This window comes from Anastrepha ludens, chromosome 3 (genome assembly GCF_028408465.1).
Source record: "Anastrepha ludens isolate Willacy chromosome 3, idAnaLude1.1, whole genome shotgun sequence".
NCBI classification, from domain to species: Eukaryota; Metazoa; Arthropoda; class Insecta; order Diptera; family Tephritidae; genus Anastrepha; species Anastrepha ludens.
This window is the reverse complement of record NC_071499.1, coordinates 18,887,519-18,912,616: the sequence shown is the minus strand read 5'-3', so window position 1 is coordinate 18,912,616 and position 25,098 is coordinate 18,887,519. Positions and strand designations below refer to the sequence as shown.

At 38.2% G+C, this 25,098-nt stretch overlaps 1 protein-coding gene across 1 annotated transcript in view; it reads left to right on the top strand.

Moving 5' to 3' along the window:
* LOC128856581 (integrin alpha-PS1) overlaps window positions 1-25,098 on the top strand; it is a gene marked incomplete at its 5' end in the record, with an annotated part of 75,254 nt that overhangs the window by 32,320 nt on the left and 17,836 nt on the right. The window contains 3 exons of the mRNA XM_054091890.1: window positions 3,568-3,674; window positions 8,449-8,582; window positions 20,787-20,998. Coding sequence (XP_053947865.1) covers window positions 3,568-3,674; window positions 8,449-8,582; window positions 20,787-20,998 — 453 coding nt within the window. The remainder of the gene's footprint in view (window positions 1-3,567; window positions 3,675-8,448; window positions 8,583-20,786; window positions 20,999-25,098) is intronic.

The window sequence follows — 25,098 nt, the reverse complement described above, 5'->3', positions numbered from 1 at the left end:
TCCCTAAAAGTTAAAAAAAGTAAAAAAAAAAAATTAAAAACAAATTGCTCCCTAAAAGTTACATACAAAAAAAAAAATTTCCCAACTATTTCAAAAAAAAATTTCCCAAATATTAAAAAAAAAAAAATTTTCCTTTAAAGTTAAAAAAAAATAAAAAACAAATTTTTCCCTAAAAGTTAAAAAAAAAATGTTTTCCCTATAAGTTAATTAAAAACAAATTGCTCCCTAAAAGTTACAAACAAAAAAAAACAATTTTCCCAAATATTAAAAAAAAAAAAATTTCCCTAATATTAAAAAAAAAAGTTTTCCTTAATAGTTAAAAAAAAAAAATAAAAAATAAATTTTTTCCCCCTAAAAGTTAAAAAAAAAATTTTTCCCTAAAAGTTAAAAAAAAATTACAAAAAAAAATTTTATAAATGGCAAACAAAAGCGAAAAAAGCGAGTGAAGTCACTATAGAAAACTCAATATCAAAAATTTCAGCATTTAGTTAATCTTAGTTTACCTTTTATTAACACATGGGCTGAAAAGTCCTGATCCTTACAAAGAAAACACGTTTTTTTTTGTTCAAAATCAGCTTTATTTATCAACTGCATTCCAGCGCTGCTCTAACATTTCAATATCACTTTTTTAGAACGATTTATCTTTTCCCTCAAAGTAGGCCTCAGTTTCAGCGATAACCTCTTCATTCGAGCGAAATTTCTTACCGGCGAACAAAATTTGGGTCTGCGAACGGCCAGTAGTCGTTGGAAGCCACATCTGGCGAATAGGGGGGATGTGGGAGCAATTCGAACTTCAATTCATGTAGTTAATGGCAAGTGAGTTTGATTGTCTTGTGACGTTACTGTTTTTGGCCAACAGTGAGCAAACGATAAGCGGCACCCACTTTTCTCATAGTCAACTGGTCATGCAAGATATAGCCTTTTTTTTATATCCTTTTTGATATCTTTACGATGTCAGCTAACTCACGCAACTTCACTTCTCGATCATTCAAAATGATGCTGTGGAATTTTTTGATGCTTTCTGGTGTTACCGCCGCATGTGGATGTCCACTGGATTGGCATCATCGGATCATTGGTGTCCCTACGAGCAGGTTTTAAGTCAACAAACCATAATTTTATTGTGGTTTCTGTTGAGGCGTAGTCCCTTCCCAAGCCGCTATTTCGCTTAAACGGTGTTTTCCCCCATCAAGAAGCTGTGACAAATTAAAGCACGAACATTTTTTTTCCATTTTTTAGAAACTAACAAAAGTAGCGTCGCTCTTAGCACAATAACTCACGAACTAGTGAATAGAATATCATGAAATTTTAACAGCTATATTTTTAAGGTTAGTACTAATTAAAAAAGATGTGAATGCAATAAAACTAGTGTCATCTGTGTGTTGCGTCCGGGACTTTTCAGTCCATGTGTTGCTTCTCTCGTAGTTAGGGATCTCTTTCACAGTATTTCCTTCCAAAGAGGAATAGGATAATGGGCTTATTGTTAGGGAAAATGATATAAACATCTATACAGATCGCTCAAAACTAGACAACAGAATAGGTGGAGGTGTTTACTCCGATAAACTCCGATCTTTAGCCGATCTTTTCGCCTACCTGATCGTTGCAGTGTATTTCAGGCGGAAGTCACTGCCATAAAAGAGAGACTTACGGTAATAAAAACGAGAGCATTATCCACAAATATCACTCGGACAGTCGAGCAGCAATAAAAACGCTAGACTCTAAAACACACTCTTCAAAAACAGTCATAGCATGTTTTAAACTACTAAATGACGTATCTAAGTGCTACAAGGTGCCCCTTATCTGGGTGCCAGGCCACAGGAATATAGCAGGGAACTGCAAGGCAGATGAACTTGCTTGAACCGGTACAACGTTCGACCTCCAAGTGAATATGACGCCGATACCCATTCCTTTAGCTACTTGTAAACTACTGATACATAGGGAAACCATCAACAAGGTAAATACAAGCTGGCAAAACCTCTCAACATGCGAACTAAGCAGCCAGACATGACCGAAATGGAACAGCGGTCGATCTAAAAGCTTGTTAAGATTTAACAGAGAAGCTGTAAGAAAAATGATAGGTGTATTAACTGGCCATTGTTTAATAGGCAGCCACGCTAGAAGGTTAGGACTCCCGTACTTCGATTTCTGTAGAAGCTGTCTAAATACAGAGGAAGAGGAAACAGTCAGACACCTTTTATGTGAGTGTGAAAGCTTAGCGACAAGGAGGCTCTGCACTCTTGACATGGCATTTTTAATTGATGTAGCGGACATAGCGCATCTAAAACTAACGAAGCTTTGCTCGTTTGTTTAAACTACCGGATGGTTTGAAAAGGAACCCATAGGGTAAGGATAAGTTCCAGTGGTATCACAGTGGACCTATGAAAGGTGTAGATGAGTCATTGTGACAGCCATCCCACCTATCTGCCTAGAGATCTCTTATTTAAGAGCAAAATGCCCTCTCTTGATCAAAAAAGCGAGAGTTTTTCCAAAGCAAAAAATTTTGTGAAGTATATTTTTTATTAAAAACTTAAAAAAAATTTTGGAAAAGTTTTTCAATTTACTTCTTATTATACACAAGCGCACAAATAAACCAATTTTCATAAAAATGTACGACAATGTCGCGCATACTTGGACCACTTGACTTGGAATCACTCTTTTGTGTCACGAGATAGTCTGTGCCATAACCAAGAGCTATTCAACTTCAAAGTCGTAAATCGCCAATTGATTATCGCACTTATTGGATCACCCAATTTATAAATAAATATAAAGTATTACAATCACTTTTCTATTGCTTGCCTTTCTTTGCTGCTGTTCCACATTTCTTTTCAATCATCATCAACTAATATTTTACGACCGTCAACTACGCCACCATGGCAGTGTTGCCAACACGACTTTCACGAAATCACGTTACGCTCACCGTTCCATTTATAATTTACTATACTTGTTTTACAATTTTTTTCCATTTTTTGTTGTAAATAAACACATTATTTTATTGGTGTTCTCATAGTTTATTTTGTTTTTCTTGCGACTGCCCATTTCTCTTTAACTCATTTTTAATAACTTTTCACTGCATTGAATTTATGCATTTCGGCTTCATAAAAGAGCGCTGCATATTTTCTGGACTTATTTGCATTCAAAATCTTGTTTCGTTTTTGTTCTGAGATTTGCTGTTACTTTTACATTTACTGTTTTTTAAAACTTTTTTTTACTTAATATTTTCCTAAATATTTTTGTGCCTAATAATTTTCTTGTATCTCTCATAGTTTTAATGCAATTAATTATTATTTTTTTATTGTTACTGTTGTCATGAAATTCTTCGTTTGTTCTTATTGTTGTTTAATTAATTCATCACCGTGCAACCAAAATTAAAACAAAAATTCGTATACTAAATATTTATAAAAAAAAAATTGTATTTTTGACTAATATTTGCGTTTGCATTTTTCTTTTGTTTTTCTTTTCTCTCTCTCTCCCTCTTCCACTGTCTATCTTTTTCATGCTGCTTTATGTGATAAATGCACATGTTGTTGTTGTGGTATTTGTATTGGTTCACGCCACGCTTTCTGGTAACAGCATACGACAGCGACGACATCGAAGAACTGCAGGAGCCATCCGACGATGAAATCAAGGAGGGTCAATGGCTGGGTGTGACGGTGCGATCGCAGGGACTCGGTGGAAAGGTAAATTAATAAATATTTAGTAGTTTGCATTAAAATTATTTTGTAGTAATACTTACTTTTTTATAAAACTTTGCGCAACAACGCGCGATACAACTTGTGCTTAAGTTAATAAAGGGGTTTTAATAGAGCTGTTATTTTGATATTCAAAAAAAAATCTATTTTTTAATATAAATGATCAGATGTTTATTTCATTATAAATAGGAAAGTATACCGTTAATAGTGGAAAATAACATCAGGCAAATGACCACGACGACCACGCTTACAGGACAATATCCTTTTCATGAAATTTTCCATAACCGAATTGCAAAGTGGCTGCCCTATGGCCTCGCTAGCCTCACGAATTCCATCTTTGAGGTCTTGAATCGACCCTGGGCTGTTGGCGTAGAACTTCCCCTCGCACGTGGCCTCAAAGAAAAAAGTCACAAAGTGTTTAATCACAAGATCTCGGTGGCCAACTGTGTTCTCCTCTTCAAAAGATAAGACGGTCCAGAAACTTTTCTCCTAAAAAATCAATGATTTCGTTGCTTGTGTGGCACGTAGCGCCGTCTTGTTGAAAATAAACGTTGTCCAGATCAATACCATCCAATTCCGGCCACAAAAAATCGTTAATCATCTCTCGATAGCGCAATCCATTCACTTGCAACACCTGCTATTAGAAAACCCTTTATTTTACTGAATAACACTTTGGTCAAAAAGTTCCCGGAATATATTCAGAAAATTCAAAATAAAATTGTATTCCTAAAAAGTGAGATTAGCGCCTTTAAAGTACTCCCCATGAAGTGGACGCACTTATGCCAGTATTTGCTCCAAGTCTCAAAACATTTTTGGAACTCTATTTTCGGTATAGCCATCAGAGTCGTCTTCGAGTTTACCATTACTTCTTTTCGGCTGATTCGACTGCTAAAACGCCTACTCCGTAGTGGTTTTCTGACTCTTTCAAACAGAAAAAAATCGCAGCGCACCATATCCGGATAACTCGATGGCTGTTGCTTGGTATTCGTTTCGATCTCGATCAAAAATTCACCGTTAATAATGGCACTGTCCAACGGTGCGTTATTATGGTGCAAAATCTAGGACTTGTTTTCCCACAAATCCTATCTTCTTTGGCAAATTGCTTCACATAAAAGTGACGTATTATTTGACGATTGGACTATAAAGACTCTTGGTTTTGTTAACTGTCTGGTTGGTTGGTTGGTTAAAGTAGTGATTCTTCCGGTATCCAACTAGCGCTTCCGCACCATTTTGTTGCCACATCCTCATTACCAACTTGTTTAACGGTTATTTACTATATATACAGACTATATCCAGTTTGTGCGGTTCAGGTTATCACGTTGTTGACATCTAAGCCGGTTTGCCCAGGGTTAACACTCTGTCTTTCCATAGAGCAGGGCATTCGCAGAGGAAATGGAAGATTGTTTCCTTTTTCTCCGGTTGTTTGCAACTGCGACACTATAGGTATGTTGTGAGGGATACCCATTTTGGCTGCTTGTTCTCCCACAGACCAAAAGCCAGTTATGACTACCGTTAGTCTCCAGGCGTCCCGTCGTTTCATGTTTATCAACGTTGACGATTGCTTAAGGTTGTAGGCGGACCATAATGTTCTGGTAATTTTGCATTTCGTCTGGTCTCTCCATCTACAATCCTCGATTCAGAACTATTTTAGGGCAATTGCTCTCTTGACTGCTAATGGTGTGAATACCGATTCTGCAAGAGCGTTATTCATGGCAGATGCCCTTCTTGCCAGTTCACTGTCGACACTAGTAATAGAGAACTTCTCTACAATCTGAGCAATCTAGAATTCCACACTCATGGCTATGTGGATGACCGCCTCACCTACGTCGGTATGCATACCACCGCTTCCCATCTTAACTGAAAACGAGGCACGTTTTAACGCCTTAAGACTAAAAGGCAATTCCGACCTAGAAAGTGGAGGCATGAAAGAATATCTAAAGATCTTAGAAGACTTCCGACATACTACTATTCTTTATAAGGTGGATGCATTATCTCCCCAACTCATTATCTTCAGGCACTTCCAAGTAATCATCACTGAACGTGCGCCCTCGAAAAATAATTCCATCACCTTCAAACCCGGATCCCAGATATGGGTAGAGCAGGGGCGGGAATGAAATGGGCACAGAAAATTCAGAACACATTCTTTGTAAATGTCCTGCACTAGGCAGAAAACGGCTACAGGACCTTGGTAATACTGCCGGGCCTCCATATAAACTATGGAACAATAAACCCCAGAATGTGCTAAAATGTTTAAAAGCCTTAAAAGAAAGATGCAAGGTAAAGCCCAAAATAAACAAAACTGAGGTCATACAATTCTTTTTGATGGCGTCTCTTTTTAGTGAGCTGATTTCCAGCGAAAGCTTGGTGACATTCGGTTCAGTGCAAGCGAAGTTATTGCATCTAAGGTGTCAGTATGTTTGTGTCATCGGTACAAAAATGAGTTTCGAACAAAAATCTAATATCAAATTTTAAAATCGAAACATTTGAATTGATGACAAAAGTTTATGGCGATGATTGTCTATCTCGTGTAGGAGCTCCTAAGTGGTTTAAATGTTTCAGAGATGGTTGTGAGGACATAAATGAACATACGGGCCACCCAAAATCAGTAATCACCGAAAACTCCATCGAAATCGATCGTAGATTTATCAAAAACGAACTGCAATTATCATTGAAATCCATGAAGTCGGAGTTGAATATCTCCAAATCATCGGTCATTTGGGCTTACGAAAGGTCTGTGCACGTTTCATTCCGCGTAAGTTAACACAGGACCAAAAACTGCTCAGAACTCAACATTCGAAAGACCTCAGTAGAGTGACGAGAAAAGACGAGACCTTCCTTTACAGTACTGTAACTGGTGATGAAACGTGGTGTTTCCTACATGAACCTGAAACTAAGCGTCAAATGCCGAATGGAAGGCCCCAGACGAGCCACCACCCAAAAAATTGCGTTTGAAGAAGTCAAAAGTCAAGCCGATGCTCATTTGTTTTTACGATTCCAAGAGAATTGTCAGCAAAGAGTTCGTGCCAATGGGCCAAATCGTCAATGCAATTTTCTATCTTGGCGTTCTGAACTGTCGCATTCGTCGAATTCGCCCTGAATACCGCGAAGGAGGAATTGGCGCTTGTTGCACGGTAATGCACCATCCCATCGATCCGCTCTTCTGACTGATTCTTTGACTAGAAATCGTATTTTAAGCACCAGTCACTCACTGTATTCGCCTGATATGGCTCCCTGTGACTTCTTTCTATTCGGAAAATTGCATTTGGCCATGAAAGGAAAACGTTTTGCGTACGTAGAGGCCATCCAAAAGGCTTGTACCGACATCCTGAAACACTTTTTCGAAAAGCTTTTAGACGGGAGCTTTGAAGTTTGCATTCCATTTACCACAATGCCATTTGATATTTTGTCAGTCCAGCTTGTTCTCATCATTTTTCTATTGCACCAAATTTCAAAGGTTTCTAGTCGGTAGATATTATAACCTTTTTTAATTTTATAACGGTCGCCGTTAACCAGGTTGATACCAGACTACCATTTAGTAGGTCTCGGGTTCGGAACCCTTTGCATGAAACACCAAGAATAATATTTCCTAATAGCAATCGCTCTCGGCGGGCTAAAGCAAACGTTCCAGTGTATTCCTGCCATAAAAAAGCTGCGCATCCATGAAAGGGCCGTCCGTCGTGCGGAGAAGACTTAAAACTGTAGGCTCCTCCATTTGTGAAACAACATAGAGATGCACGCCACAATTAGGAGGAGTAACTCAGCCAAATCCCTAACAAAAGGCGCAAGCGTCAATTATTATTTTTATCATTAGTTGTATAGGAGTAATAAAAAAAGAATTTAAAAAAATTACACGAATACTCAGAGTAATTTTGAAAACGTTCGTGAGTACTTCAAATGTATCTCTCTCTCTCTCTTTCTGTCTCTCTTAGCTTCACAGTCTGTGGTAGACAATAGCTTCATTAACAATCCTCCTCCAAATCAGTTTCTCTCTTGCCAATTACGAATTTTCATCGCTTTTAAGTCTGCTTCTACGTCATCAAGCTATCTCTTTCTTGGTCGGCTTCTCTTTCTTCCTCTAATTGGACGCAAAGTAAACACCTTTTTTTGTATTCTTTGATGTGGACATTCTTATGATGTGGCCAATCCACTTCAAAAGTATATCCCTAGAAAATACGAGTATATCGACAATTCCGGTTAACTTAACCACAAAATCCAAATAGAAAGTAAGGAATAGGCAACTTATCGCATTCAAAATTGAATTCATTCACTCCTAACATTGAACTTCTCTATGACCCTAAAAATACTTAATCACTTGACCGAACAAAAAGCGAAACATATGTATGTGTGTATGTGTGTGAAGTCATAAATTCAGTCATTGTATTAGTGGGTTAACGTAAACACTGTTAATGACTTAATTTAGGTAAACATTGCTTTCTTTAGCCGCATTGAAGACGATAAATCATGTTTTAACACTTGAAATTTTTTTTTAATATTTTTTTCTTTGAATATATTTTTTTAATATTTTGTTTTGTAATATTTTTTTTTACATTTTTTTATTTTTTTATATATATTTTTTTTAATATTTGTTTTGCATATTTTTTTTTTTTTATATCAGCCCAAGTAGCAACTGATTGTGCGTGTGAACCGTACATTTTTCGGTTTTTCTTCTTCAATTTTGTAACATAAACACTTTTGTTCTTACTTCAACTTCTTTGATTGTCAAATTTATCATCCAAATTTACGCTCTATCGTTGTTCAATAGGTACTCGTGTGCGCACATCGTTACATCACCAAAGTGCTGGAGAATCGTTATGGCCAAGGGCTGTGCTACGTATTGACCAATGAGTTGAGTTATGATGAAGTGTACGAGCCGTGTAAAGGTCGCACCGTGCAAAGGTGGGTAACGCGATTGTATTTAATTTAATTTATTATTTTTATAGCCTATGGAAATACTTTGGGTTTGAATGAAAAAAAAAAAAAACAATTATGTATTGTATATAAACAATAATTTTGGCTTTCATGTACGCCAACAATTCTTCTAAATGCCCTAAGGTACATTATTATTTTTAATTATGTTTCTTCTGGTTGGTTGTTATTAAATTTTCTATTGCCCTTTAATTCAAGTTCAAATTCAATTTGTTGCGCCCGAATTTGTATGCCTACAAATAATAATCAAATTTATGGCCAAATTTGTGTTATTTGATGCTTTGTCCCCAAAAATTTAAAGTGATGTGTGTGAATGAGTCTAGTCATCGAGTGGGAATAAAAAAATTCAGTTGGGTTGGTAGCTGTACAGAAGTGTGCATTTGAGCAAAAAATAAAAGCTAATTGCGATACAGCGGTTGAGTTTTAACGCTCCTCTTGAATGAGCCGATGTGTTTGATGAGCCTAATCAGGCATTTTGAAGCAGGTTCGGTTATATGATTTAAAAAGCGAACGCTTTACTACAGGGTTTGATTGAAAAGTAATGAGCCTTCCCGCGCGGAGCGTCTGCCAAGCGATCAACCGAATCGGCTGGGGGGGGGGGGAAATGATCGTTGGACCTTCCCCTTCCACTAGAAACCGGTCCCAGTTCGCTGGCAACAGCGCTGCAGTCAACATCGCTCTGCGCGTGAAAGCTGTTTTAAAAGTGTGCTAGGATTTTGCAATGGCGAAAATGCAGCGATCGTTTGAGCAACGTTACTCGATCAAATTTTGCGTAAAGCTAAACAAAACGAGTACCGAAACATGGGGGTTCCGGTGCTTCCCCACCCTCCCTACAGCCCAGGCCTGTCCCCTCGGACTTCTCCTTGTTCCCGCGCCTGAAAAGAAAGCTGAAGGGGAGGCGTTTCGACTCCAACGAGGCGATCCAAAAAACTGTGACAGCCGAATTGAACGCGATTCCGGCGGATGAGTTTAAAAAATGTTTCCTGCAGTGGAAGGACCGCTACCAGCGGTATATTGACGGTCAAGGGTCCTATTTTGAAGAATATTAGTTATACAGGGTGGCCATATAGCGTTTGCTTTTTGAACCACCTATTTTTTTGAGAATGGTAACACAAATGACATGTCAACTGTGTTCATAATTTACTTAAAGGTTTGACATTTACGAAATGGGACGCTACACGCTTGAACAAAATTGGGAAATATTGAAAACCTATTTCCAAAGTGGTGAGTCTTCTTCTTCTTTTCTGATGAAGCTCATTTTCACATCGGTGGCTACGTCAATAAGCAAAATTGTCGGATTTGGGGCTCAGAAAATCCACACGTTACTGTAGAGAAGCAAATGCAGCCACAACGACTCACTGTTTAGTGCGGTTTTTGGTCTGGTGGCATCATCGGGCCATTTTTTTTTTTTTCCAAAAATAAGCGAGGAGCCGCGCTTGTTTCCAAAAATTGAAGAGGATGACATGGACGACATTTGGTTTCAACAGGACGATGCAACTTGTCACACTGCCAAAGTTACACTCGAACTTTTGGCTACCGTTTTTGAAAACCGAATAATCAGCCGAAATTCCGATATCAATTGGCCGCCTCGGAGCTGTGATTTAAGCCCGTTGAACTATTTTTTGTGGGGAGCCGTTAAGGACAAATGCTATGCGAACCATCCAGAGACGATTGATGCTTTAAAACACGAAATCGAAGTTGCCATTCATGAAATTGGAGCCCAAAAAATCGAAAATGTGCTTGAAAATTGGGTTGATCGAGTGGCCTACTGTAAAGCCAGGCGTGGCAGTCATTTGAACGATATTATTTTTCATTCATAAATGAAAATGTTCAATTTTCAAAATAAAAAAAAAGTTTGAAAAAATATAGATTAGTTTTTTTTTATAGCCGATTCAAAAAGGTAAATTTTACATGGCCTGTACGTCCATACATTTTTCAGCACTCGGTAATTCAAAGGAAAAAATCATTGGTACGACGCGGTAATTCGAATTCATATGGTCAAACACTCAACAATTCAAATTTGTCAAGTTTCTTGGAGTGTTGATAAGAACTTTGAATTTTGGGACTCCCCTGAAAATACCTTAACTGTGCGTGGTTGCGTGTTACGCATAAAACATGCATAGGTACATTTGGACGCACGCCTCAGCACGAATCGCTTCGTTGGTATACCGATTAAAAATTTGTATTAAATATGAGTCCTAAAAAGGATAATGTTTGACGATTGCTGAAAAGAAGAAATTAATTGAAAAAGTAGAAGGAGGTGAGAAGAAACGAATTTAAGATTCCTCTCAATACTCCCTCAGCCATAATAAAGAACAAGGAGAAAGTTCCTGCTACTCAAACTGCTGGAGCACGGAAAACAAAAACTAAAGGTGAATTTCCTCGTCTGGAAGAAAGCCTGGTCATTTGGCTTAGACAGTGTAGAGGGCAAGAAGTATCTATTAAAAAAAAACAAAAGAGTTCGCGTCTACTCTAAACATACAAAACTTTGCGGCAAGGGCGACTTACAAATTTCAAAAAGAGAAATGGAGTCGTGTTTAAAAAATTTTGTGGGGAAAGTGGAACGGTTAATGATGCTGTTTGTTCAGATTGGTTTGGTAAATTGAAGACATCGATTGAAAACTATGATGCCCGAAACATTTTCAATGATGAAACTGGCCTATTTTTCAAATGCTTACCGGAAAAGACGTTTGCTTTCAAAGATGAAAAGTGTCTTGGGGTAAAACATAGTAAAGAGAGGTTGACAGTTCTACTTGCAGTAAATATGACTGAATCGGAAAAATGTAAGTCCTTAGTAATAGGAAAAGCAATGAAACCGCAATGTTTTAAATGAGTGAAATCATTTCCTACTGATTACTGTGCTAACAAAAAAGCTTGGATGGCAACAGAACTTTTTAACAGTTAATGGAAGCATGGAACGACAAAAGAGAGAACGACTATTTTTAGAGAATTGCACTGTACCCAAAACAGTCCTCCTACATTGTCCAACGTAGAACTCTACTTCTTTCCACCAAATACAACTTCCAAACAGCAACCATTGGACCAAGGGATCATCCATAATTTAAAAACGTTGTATCGCAAAGAAATTATAAAGATCGTGCTGGAATCTCGCGGCAAGCAGCTAACTACGAATATCACGGTTCTGACAGCTATTTTACTGATTGACATGGAGAGCTGTAAAAGGAGATCAGGACAATTCGCAAATAATTATGGATGACGAAAACCACCAATGGTACCAGTAATCGGCATCAGCGGTGTGAGTTTTTCTGACTACGTTCAAGTGGATGAAGATGTTGCTGTCTCAGGATCACTAACCGATAGCGAAATTTTATCTGCGACATATTCGAATGAAAAGAGCAACGATGAAGATGAAGACGATGCATCAGAACCTTTGGCAGAGGTGTCTGTTAAGGTAGCAAGAGCCTCATTCGATAACTTACAAAGCTTTTTTCTACAAAACGAAATTGATGGGACAGCAAATCAGGCACTTTTCCTCCTTAAAAAATTATTGAAAAGTCTGAGCGGTAGCAATGTGCTTCGAAGCAAATCCGTATGAATGAGTTATTTTCAAAGATTAATTAATTCACATTATGAATATGTAAAACTTTAGCAGTTAAATAAAAACACTTTATAATTCGAAGTTGTATTTATTTTCTCTCAAAAATTTCGAGCTATTGAATATTTCAAACACTCGATAATTCGTAATATTTTAGGAGTCCCTCGAATTTCGAATTAACGGGAGACGACTGTATTTAGTTTGACCGTAGTCACGTGTGATCAGTCAAATAAACCTTATGGAGAAAAGTACCTAGGCGGGAGGTCCTTCTTCGAATTTGAATTTTCAACTATAAAAATGATTTACTAGGAAAAGTAGCCTAACCAACTGCTGCGTAGTTATAAAGCGTAGTATTTACTTAACTAACATGACGTCATGAAATATATTGACGTGCTCATATTCACTTTGAAAGAATTACTGTTAGAACATAAATTTCGTTATGCTTTTATATGCATACATATATACATTCATAATTTCTTTTGACTTTCCCACACCCAGTCAAACCGAGACAATAGCAAATAAAATAAATTTTCACACCAATTTGATTGTGAAATGGACACAAATAATAAGAAAGGATAAAAAAAAATGTTTGGTAAACTACACCGCGAACAATGGATAATGACCAAAACTCCTTTGCGTAATTAAAATCAAATTCATTTATCACAAACGTCACTAAACTGACCCCAAAGGATGTGTATGCTCGGACAGCTATTGTGCTTGTATAGGAATCAAAGTAAATATGTGCATAAATAGATAAAACTATAATGGGATATGGTAGAGGAGAGAGGAGAGAATAAATAAATTTATGCTTAAAAAATGTGTCAAGGCAAAGCAGCGAGGTGCTACGCGCCGCTCAATTATGACTTTGCGGCAGAATTCGTTAGAAAAACCGAATGAAATGACAGAAAGGTGAAGAAGGGTGTGCTCCCATCTCGATTTTCCGCTGATAATGTCCAGTGCACGGCTGTGTGCTGCTTTTACCTTTTTGCCTTGTATGATGGGTAATTTTATGCTTACGGCAGTAGCCAACAGCTGACTACACTCAAGCACCACGTCTGCTTTCACCGTACAAAATGAGCCGTTAGTTGTCCTTTTTAATAATCTACGTCATGACATGCCTTTGCAGCCATTACTTTTGCTTATTTTACTACTTCCATAGCATGTCAAATTTACATTTACCTTGAGGGTCTATTAATCGTGGCCATGGTGGTGTGAAGAAGTCCGTTCTAGCTAAGTGGATTTGTGGTAACCACCATTAGGTTGGTCACGGGTTCAAAGGCTACTGTGGATATGAAACATCCCTGATAATGGGCTGGATTAGGTTAAGTGGCTATCTGGAGAAATGAAGTTGAGAATTTTATTTTCAAAGCATGCATGAGTATCAAAAAATTTTCAAATATAAAATAATTACAAAGCCCGATGGCCGCCTTAGCCGAATGGATTGGTGCGTGACTATCATTCGGGAGTGCGAAGATTCGAATCTCCGTGCATGAAACAGCAAAATAGATATAAAAAGTTTTTTCTATTAGCGATCGCCGCTCGTCAGGCAATGGCACACATCAAAGTGTATTTCGGTCATGAAAAATCTCTTGATGAGAACCCAAAAAATCAGCCGCTCGGAGTCGACTTAAGAGTGTAGGACTCTCAATTTGTGGAACAACATCAAGACGTACGTCTCAAATTGGAGGAGGAGCTCGGCCAAATACCAAATAAAGGGTGTATGCACATATACAAGTAAGATGCGTTTCATAATCATAAGGCACCCCTAAGTTTTCAAAGTATTTTAATTTATAGATTTCAGAGGAAAATAAAAATTTTTTTCACATCCATTAAAGTAACAAAAGCTATCGATTTCATTACAGAACTTAGAACTTTTTTTAATAATTTTTAGCAAAAACGTATTTCCAGGCTTTTCGAAATTATAAGACACTGTTTAGTTGAAGTGATCGTTTAACAAAAGTATAATTTTTTCGAATTTTTTTTCTGTCGTCTAGAATATTTTAGTATTCTCTGGAAGCACCATTTACTTTAGCGACAGAAAATAACCTTTTTTCATCGATTCTTCTAACTTTTTAAGTAAATTTACATCCAGAGAAGCCCATTCTGCCTTAATTGCCGCTTTAAGCTCGTTGTTGTTTCTAATTTGGCGATTGTTGGCGTAAACTCTTCTGACTAATATACCACAAATGCTTTCTATTGGGTTTAGATCCGCAGAACACACCGGCCAGTCAATAGTGTCTATGGAACAATCGATCAAATACTGCCTTGCTTCTCTGCTTACGTGGATTCGGGCATTGTCTTGCTGAAAAATGAAGGGCACTTCCCGATTATCCTGAATAAAAGGAAGGAGACTATTTTTCAAAACGTTTTTGTAGGCCCCACTATTCATTCGCGATGATGTAAACTGTATATCAAGAGTTGCTTTCGATGTACACATAAATGCACCCCAAACCATAACAGAACCTCCACCGAAGTTGCGCTTGGAAAATAAGAGGGGGCTCTTGCGCAAATCTCTCCAATAATTTAAAAAACCATCGGGTCCGTCAAGGATTAATTTTTTTTTCATCCGAAAATATAACCTTTTTAAACAATAATATGAAATGGGGCAACATTCAACAAATATTTTACTGTATCCCAGTTGGTGTCTAGGTGTTTTTCTGCAAACTGCAGAAGCGCTAGCTGGTGCCGTGGCAAAGATGAGGTATTTTTCTTATTTTTCATAATTTTAAAAGATTGCACCTCTGTAATGTGCACCAGACTGTTGTTTTTTAAATCCTATTTTGAACAACAGCGGCCAAGTTGGCGCAAGAATTAGTCGAGTTAGAAGCTTTACTTATGATTGCGCGCTGTTCTCGACTTGATAGGGATAATTTTCTTCCAACGGGCTTCAAAATGTTGTGATTCTCAGGACTCCGCAAAAAATTCCGGATAACACAAGGACTCCTGCCCGTTTTTTTGCAATTAATTTGATTGACAAGCCTGAATCCTTGTAGGCCAAACCCCTCGGCATTTTAGGCTAAATTGAATAAAATTATGACAATCAGCACCTTCTATCTCTTCAAAGGCTTATTTTCGACTAGTGCCTTATCATTATGAAACCCCGAAAAGACTAGCAAAAGTGCAGCTTCTTGGAAAAAGATAACGGTTCTACAAAATAGAGTGAGCTTTCGCACCAGAAACAATTGATGCATGTCTTAAGTCTATAACTGTTAAAATGACGCCAAATAAAAGCTACTCCGGAAAGTAAAAGCGAGCTTATGGTAGTTTCAAAAATTTTATACCAAAGGTGTCTTATGATTATGAAACGTACCTTATATCAAAATCGCGGTATCTCTGCTAAAGTAGATACGCCATCAATAATTTTTTGTTTTCTGAATTTAATATTATAGGCCTGTAAAATTGTATGATGAGCTCAGAACTACTACTAATTCTTCTTTAATATTAATGCCATATCGTCATGCCATTAGTGCTCTATAACGTCGTCATCGTTTAGGAAGTGCGTAATTTCCGTTTTTTGATTTTCTGTAAAAGCAAAAACACATTTATGCTGTCTTTTCTGTGCAGAGCCTCTCAAGCCTTTTCTCCACATTACTTACATACAAATTTTCTTATTACCCTGAATTTTTTTTATTACCCAATTCTATCCAATTCGCTCACTTTCGCCAGAAAGCAGCGAGACGTCGTGCAGAATCTCTAGAGTATCCTACAGTTTATTTCTCTGATAGCCTTTATCGGCTGGTCGTCGATGTATAGCATAGATGCATCTAGTATTATTTATATTAGCTGTGGATAATCCCATTTCCTGGCTTTGTTGATGCATGCACAAATTTTTTTGGATGCGCGATGCTTATTAATTAAGGGGGGAGCCTGCTTTAGAGGTTTCAAAAAATCGATTCTTTCGTGGATTTTTTTGGGAAAGAAAGAAATATTTGATTGAAACGAAACTTTCAGGTTTTATTGCTATATATTTCAGTAGTCTTCTCAAATTTTTTCATTAAAATATATGTCATATTATGCCTGATACAAGCATTTTGCCGAGGCGCCTCAAGTGTGCATGTGTCGTGCGGCGGGAAAGATGCAGGTCGCAATTTTCATCTGAAACCAAAAACCCAAACAAATTTTATTTTAGTATAGTATAGCTTCTAGTTAAACCACGAAAATTAAATAAAAAGTGAGAAATTCAACAATTTTTCGCTAATTAAAGCAAAAATATTTTTTTTGGAAAAACAAATTCACTTTAGATTATTTAAAAAGTGGGTTAATCATAACTTTCCTAAGATTTTTTTAGGTTCAACTAGAAGAGAATTTAATTTCGAATACAATCAATGTTATCTCGTTTCGATAGGACGTTTAACTTTTCCCCTATCTTTCCCGCCAATTAGGAAAAATCGTAAAAATAAAAAACCGAGAAATCGCGCGTCAAAGCGATCCGGCCGCTCGTATACAGTACCTGCTCGACGCTTGCTCACAATTTCTTTTCTAACTCCGAAAATATTTTGAATTTGCTTCTGAATTTTGAGGACACATTCTTGGATAGTTTGGGAAGACATTTATGTAAAAAAAAATAGATTTTTTGAAGCCTCTAAAGCAGGCTCCCCCCTTAAGTTAAATTCATTGTCTTTCATTTTTGATTTGTTCCGTGGTGCTGTTGGCTGTCCGGTGCTTCTTGAGAAGATTATCTTTAATATCTCAGCCAGAGCTCTTCGTAGTTCGGAGTTTTTCTATGTTGGTCTCTGAAAACGTCTTTGTACTCGAAATGCTCCTATTACTAGAGCCTTAATTGAGTTTATTTAAAAAAGTATCTAAATTTGTTAAGATAGATTTTTCATTTTCAAAAGATCGCCTTGTGAAATTTTTCATATTTTTTATACATAGTTTGATAATATTTTTTTAAATTTTTTTTTCTTAACTTAAAATATGCCACTAGGCTCATAAGAACTTGTTATAGTCATTGGCTTAATACAATAAAAAATCAAAAATAAATAAATATAAATGGGGATGCTAATTTTTCGATTTTCACGAGTCAAAAGTAATTTAAGGTATGATGGGAAAAGATCGATGCCAAAAAACTAAGGAAGTAAACTAATGTATTTTGTAGTTGAAAGAAGTTCTTCTATTTTTAATCCCGTACAATTTATGCGGAATAAGCAGGAATCATTTAGCTTTAATTCATATTCATTTTTGTTAAAATAAAAAATCAATCAAGTCAACAACAGCAGCATTTTACAAAAGAGGCATATGTTGCTTTAAGAAAACAAAAACAAAAACATTCAAACATATCTACAAGGCGAAGTCCAAAATAAACAAGACTGAGCTAAACTAGAAACGACAGAAACTTTATTCTGATAACTTCGGGTTTATTTATTCAAAATAGTCCCCTCTGGCCTCGCTACACTGGTTTGAGCGATCTAAAAGCTTTTCAAAAGAGTGTTTCAGGTCATTGACCGGAATCTGGAATGTCTTTGAGGATGTCGGTAAGAGCCTTTTGAATGGCCTCTACGGACGCAAAACGTTTTCCTTTCAAGTAAAAATGCAATTTTCGGAATAGGTAGGAGTCCCAAGGAACCATATCAGGCCAATACGGTGAGTGATTGATGGTTAAAATGCGATTTCTAGGCAAAAAATCAGTCACAAGACCGATGCATTATCATGCAATAAGCGCCAGCCTCCGCCTTCGCGGTATTCAAGGCGAATTCGACGAATGCGATGCAACAAACGCTTCAAAACGCGAAGATAGGAAATTGCATTGACGGTTTGGCCCGTTGGCACGAACTCCTTGTGGGCAGTTCCCTCGGAATCGTAAAGACAAATGAGCATCGACTCAATTTTTAACTTCTCCAAACGCGATTTTTTGGGTGATGGCTCGTCTGGGGCCTTCTATTTCGCACTATGACGCTTAGTTTCAGGTTAATGTTGGAGACACCGCGTTTCATCGCCAGTTTCAACGAGGTCTTTCGAATGTTGAATTCTGAGCAATTTTTGGTCCTCAGTTAATTTGTGCGGAATGAAACGAGCACAGACCTTTTGTAAGTCTAAATGATCAGTTAAAATGCGATAAATCGATGTTTTGGAGATATTTAACTACGATTCCATGAATTTCAACGATGATTTCGGTTCATTTTTGATGAATTTACGAACAATTTCGATGGAGTTTTCGGTGATTACTGATTTTGGGCGGCCCGTATGTTCATTGCCATTTATGTCCTCACAACCATCTCTGTCTCGAGATAGACCATCATCGCCATAAACTTTTTTCATCAATTCAAATGTTTCGGTAATTTTCGGTTTTACCGATTTTAAATCAAAATTTTATATTAACTCTTTGCTCGAAACTCATTTTTGTACCGATGACACAAACATTCGTACACTTTAGACGCAAAAACTTCGCTTTCACTGAACCGAATGTGACCAAGTTTTCACTGGAAATCAGCTGGGGATGTTACTTCCAACGCAGTGACTCATTAAAAAGACGGCGCCATCAAAAACCTCTTTAGTACGCCAGTCTTGTTTATTTTAGACTTCACCTTGTATATTTCCAAAAAAGTTTAAGTCAATGTGTTTTTTTACTATAAAAGGGAATTTGTCTGCCACTGTCCACTTCATATTTTTCGTAAGAAATTACAAATCCCGAAAGCCCAGAATTTTTGGGCCTTAAAAAAGTGCTGTAATACCGGGATTTTCAAGGTTTTTTATTTCCTATGAAACATGTAAAATATGCTCCGTATAAAATTATAAATCCCGAGAATCCCGGGATTGCATCGCCTTTTTAGGTCCTGGGTTTCATGCTTGTGGAAGCACTCTTCACGTGTTTTGTAAGAAGTTACAAATCCCAAAAATCCCGTAATTTTCGGGACTTAAAAAGGAGCTGTAATCCCGGAATTTTCGAGATTTGTAGTTTCTTACGAAGCACTTTTCACGTATTCCCTTTTCACTTTTCATGTGTTTCGTAGGAAATTAAAACTCTCGAGAAATTTTCGGCCCTACAAAAGGAACTGCGTATTTGATGAAGCAATTTTAGGTGTGACAAAAGCAGATAGATGCCAGAAAACTGAAAAAGCAAATCAGTGCGCATATTTCGTCGTTAAAAATTCTTCTATTATGCATTTTAAGCGGAATAATCCCCAAAATGTTCGGTGCTTAAAAAGAAACTGCAATCCCGGTATTTTCGGGATTATTAATTTCCTGCGAAACATGTGAAATATGCTTGTAATTGATTTTTAATTTCTTACGAAGCATATAAAATGGACCCCTTATATTCCGGGGCTGTCATCCCTACTACCAACCCATCGCAACGTCCACAAAACCTCTAAATATCCTTGCTTGCTTGTGCCACTCAACGAATGTGCTTTTCGTTGACCTTTTGTTTGCTCATCCCGTACCCGTAATTAACTGTAAACCTTCAACTGTTTTCATTCGCATGCAATTAAAACCCGCACACTTGCGTGACAATAATGTGGCGCCTTATTGAATGAAGGTCGCGTTGCATCCCGCTGGGAACACTTGCCGTTGTCCTTTGCAAAAAGAAGTGCAAAATATACTCATACTGCGAATAATTAAAGTTAGCACTTTAACGAAGCCATTACACACCTTAAACTACTCGCATAAAAAGTTGTGAACATGTCACGTTTTCCATGCCTCCTCCGTTCTGGTGCCATTTATTTGCACATTGAGGTCAGAAATTTTGTGTATAGTGTAATTTGCGAAAATTAATTTCAGCACCTCAACTAGCCGAGTAGGTAAACTGTGACAATATGCCACATAAATCATTTTGCATAGCTGCCACGCTTACTAGCGCAGCCTAGCGCCGGTGTCCAGTGGCATAGCCGCAACAAATTTGGAGCAAGCAATTCAATTTGCAATGAAGTCATTACAAAACTATTCGCAACGGCAATAATCCGACGTTGTAGCAACAACACATTTGCCGACTCGCAATTTGTGGCAGCCGCAAACACTCCATTCAATTGGGCTTTGATGTTTCGGCCATAAAGCTGGAATTGTTTAAATTTATAACCATAAAAAACAACAGACACACCAACTTGTCTGTATGTTTGTCTGCCTGCCTGCCTGCCTGCTTCCTTCAAAGCGCAGCGTTTCGGTTTTTTATTAGCATTGTTTTATTTTTGCTTCACTTTTTTCTTAACATTTTCTAGGTTTGGTCGCACTTAGCAATTTCGTATATGCAAGCGCAATTTTTCATTTTTATATTCAATTATTTTAAATTTTAATTTTCTAGTCCACACAATTCCCTTTGTCTATGACCACTCCAATCTTTGCCATTGTCAACTGCCGCTGGAGTAATGTAGATTTTTCATTACCCCAAAATGACTTTGCGCGTTCGTGTTGTGGTTCATAAACAAAGGCATACAAACTCATATATACACATACACACAAACACACACACATACATGCATTTATATAAAAAAAGGTGCCACCTCCGTCACCGACATACTGGTGGATAAGTAAGTGCTCGTAATAATATAAATTAATTCATTCACTTGAATTTTCACCCCAAACTCCATGACCTGACTCAAATTGGCTAAATGCAATTCTATTTTTTTCTTGTTCTTCCATTTTTTTCCTTTCTAACTGTATACATATTCCTTTTTCTCATTTTACAGAGAACACGAAGACTATGGCTTCTGTCAGGTGGGCACTTCAGGCGCTCTACTGGATGACAACACCATGGTGCTGGGCTCACCTGGTCCCTTTACTTGGCGCGGCACTGTGTTCGTTACGGAAATTGGCGGTGAATATCTGGAGCGCGATAAGACAATGTATTACGGTGATCATTTGGAGAATACATCGCCGGTCGACAAATACAGTTACTTAGGTGAGTGATGAATTGGTGCAAATAAAAAGGATAATTCGATTTCATATACATTTTTTTACATTAAAAAAATACTCATAATTTGCAAGCAATATTTTCAAATGTCTGTGGTTGCGGCCGACCTTCTCGTATGTAAAGGGTGATTAAGTTTCAAGGCTGGTTTTGATTTTGAATAAAATACAATTCTTTTAGGAAATTATCGTCATTTCTCTTTATTATGATAATATTGGTATGGCTCAAATGGCCGCCGTGGCCTCGGCGGTACACCTCCATCCGATAGTCCAAATTTTCGATGACGCTGAAGCATAATTGAGGTTCCATGCCGTTAATGTGCCGAATTATCTCGTCCTTTAGCTCTTGAATTGTTGCTCGCTTATCGACGTACACCTTTTCTTTCAAATAACCTCAAAGAAAGAGGTCCAACGGTGTCAAATCACGTGATCTTGGCGGCCAATTGACATCGCCGCGACGTGAGATTATTCGGCCATCAATTTTTTTCGCGCAAAAGAGCCATTGTTTCGCTAGCTGTGTGACAAGTGGCACCGTCGTGTTGAAACCACATATCATCCACATCCATATCCTCCAATTCGGGCCATAAAAAGTTCGTTGTCATCTCACGATAGCGAACACTATTCACAGTAACTGCCTGAACGGCCTCATTTTGCAAAAAAATACGGCCCAATGATGCCGCCGGCCCATAAACCGCATCAAACAGTCACTCTTTGTGGGTGTATTGGTTTTTCGGCAATCACTCTTGGATTATCATTCGCCCAAATGCGACAATTCTGCTTATTGACGAATCCACTGAGGTGAAAATGTGCCTCAACACTGAAGATGATTTTCTTCACGAAGTGCGTGATATGCATTTTGATTTGAACGCCCGTTTTCATAATAAGCCTGAATAACTTTAACGCGTTGCTCGATTATGTATCTTTCCATGGTTCAAATTGAGTTTGTCTGAAATTGAAAAATGTCAAATGAAATGCAGAAAAAAAATTGACGTTTAGGTGTGGTTCACATTCAACAACTTGATATTTAACCACCCTTTATTTTATAGTAGGTCTTTCATGTGCCAATAATGCGCCGGTAATTCTGAGCAGGTTTGTTTTATAAATAGTGAACTATGAAGCTAAAAGTGACACAAGCCAGAGAGACGTGCAATCTCAGTATCACTTCTGGTGTAGATAGTAAGTCAATTGATTATTTTTTTTTTGTTTCGAGGCAACTAACGAGTACTGCATTCAGACAACATTAAGCCCATTGTATTGCACTCATATTCCCTTTTTAATTTTCTTTAAATCTGCCCGACCTCCGAAGAAATCTGAGTAGTACTTGTAGTGCCTTCTTATCACATCATTGCCAGATATCCCAAGCCTGATTCGAGCGTAGGCCGGGTAGGCGCACATAAAGTGGTCAGCGTCTCGTGCTCCTCTCCACATGGTGGGCAGAGTGCAATGTCTGAGATGCCTAACTTTTGTTTCGCCTATAGAAAGTGGCGCGTCATCAGTCCAACCAGCTGCCTTCTGCTTAATGATAGCAGGATCTACAACAGTCGGTCGGACATGACAGGTAACATCAGTTTTGTCTATCTGTAGCTTCTCTCAGCCTGCCGCGCTCGCTTGTGGGTTAAAGTAACCGTGGCTTTGATGACTGCAGATGGGAGTGACAGAACGGTCTCCGAAGCCAATTTCTTTGGCTAGCTAAAGAGTCAGACATCTCGTTACCCCCGATACCCCCAATGTCCCGAGACCCATGTAAGCATCAGGATATTATGTCTACCGATACAGTTCGGCCTGGATTTACAGGACTCAACTAACCTTAAAGTAAGTTGATAGTAAGACCTCGATTCCACCTGCAGAAGCTGTCAAGCGGAAGGAGTGAAGGAAAATCTTTTCCACTACTTATGTGAATGTCCAGGGAAAGTTAGGGCTCGACTTCGCTCTTTCGGTAAACCTTTCTTACAGCCAATTAATGAGATCTCAGACATCGAGATAAAGAATTTGCAGCTATGCTTGGATCTCAAAAAATAGATCTGACTTAGAAGAAGGATCTGACAAAAAACAAGCAAGACATCGTCTCACGAGGACAGTGGTATGAAGACGGTGCTGGTCGCTAATTAGGAATATTTTAGCAAAAATACTCAACCACTTCAAGAACAGCAACAACAAGACCTCTATTTGAAAAAAGTTGTCCCCTCAACCAGAAGCTTCCGAACCTGTACCTTCATCCTAAAATAACTAAACACATCAGATACCTCATATTAATATTATTCTCCCTCTGACCTACAACCATATTTTTATCACTATTTTTGATGTCTTCTATGCCGAAAGAAAGCTGCACCTTGACCTTCGTGCATCAATCCTCAGCCTTCTTGATTGGCGCGATAACCGCTTAAGCGATTTTGACCGAGTTTTAAAAATCGCGCCAGTCATTTCTTTCTTGTGCAACCGGCGCCAGTTGGAATACCAAGTGAAGCCAAGTCTACCATAGGATCTGATCTTTCCAACTTAGAGGAGGCTTTCCTCTTCCTCTCTACCACCAGATGGTACCGCATCCAATACTTTCAGAGCCGGAGCGTATGCATCCATTCGGACGACATAACCCAGCCACCGTACCCACTGGATCTTTATTCGCTAATACCATTACTTAGGGAGCCAAATTAACCTGTAATGGCAGAACTCCACATTTACTTTTCCTTCAAGGGCTGGGTATACAGTCGTTGCCAATACTGGTATTTCCACATAAAGGAAGATAACCTATTCGATCTCATACGCTGACAATACGTTCGAAATCGGCGACCGGCAATAACATTGATGGCTTATGTTCTTCACTGCAAGGAACCTACAACTTTCCACAATAAATTATTGGTTATCCTATTTATGACCTGGACGGAGGTGGTCAAACTACAAGTAAATATCACAACCGATTACTCAATATCGACTGTTAATAGCTTCAAATTACTAGGTGTCACCTTTAATAGTTGGCTCTTTTTCGCGGCGCATGCACGCGCAATTGCCACTAAAGTTGAAAACCGCAAGATGGTCCTCAAATCGCTAGCCGGTAGCACTTAGAGCAAAGACAGAGAAAAGTTACTGACGAAATTTAATGTAATCGGCCGACTGGTTTTAAACTATGTAGCGCCCACCCCATCTGATACATTCACATTGGAAGAAACTGTAAGCCTATCAAAATAAACTGCAATCAGTACGGTTACAGGATGTCTCCTGATCTTTCCCATTAAACACCTACATAGTAAGGCATCTATGCTCCCAGTTAGAGAACACAATATTATGCTCAGAAAGAAGTATCTACTGGAGTGCTATTGTAGAAACTGCGTCTACATTCATTTTCTGGGGGGCCGAGGTACCTCTTAGGTACGTCATGAGGCATCTGTTTCGCTTGACTAACGATATCTATGACTACACTCAACAGTCACGGGACCTACCCGTATACAGGTGGGCAACAAACGTTATTCATTAGGAGTCCTTCATTACCTTTAAGAACTCCCCCTCCCCGAATATACATAGTCTGATGAGGAGCTTCAGCTGTGTCGTGAGCCCCGCGTTACCTTGACACAATTACGTTCCTGTTAAGGGACCAGGTAAACTCCTACCTATCCAGAATGGACCTGACAGCGGCTTCACCACGCTTAATAGGGATTGGACAACTGTTGCAACAACAACAATCTACCCTACTATTTTAATGTACTGCTTTTGTACTCGACACAAAATCATCTGTATCCATAGAAGCAGTTCCATTAGTTAGCTTAACCTTTCAGCTTCTACAGTTAAAGAAGACTTGATTGACTTTACATTCCTAAAAAAATCCTCAATGAAAAACTTGTTCTAGCTTTAGAGATGGATCTCTAGAGCCCTCTTCTTCTTCTTAATTGACGCGATAACCGCTTACGCGAATTTAGCCGAGTTTAACTTTTCTTTTCGCGACACCCGGAGCCAGTTGGGCACATCAGCCAAGCCTTTTCCCCCTGATCTTTCCAACACAAAGAAGGCCTTATACTTCTTCTGTTACCACCAACTGGTACCTCATACCAGAATACTTTCAGATCTGAAGAATTTGTTACCATTCGGACGACATGATCCAGC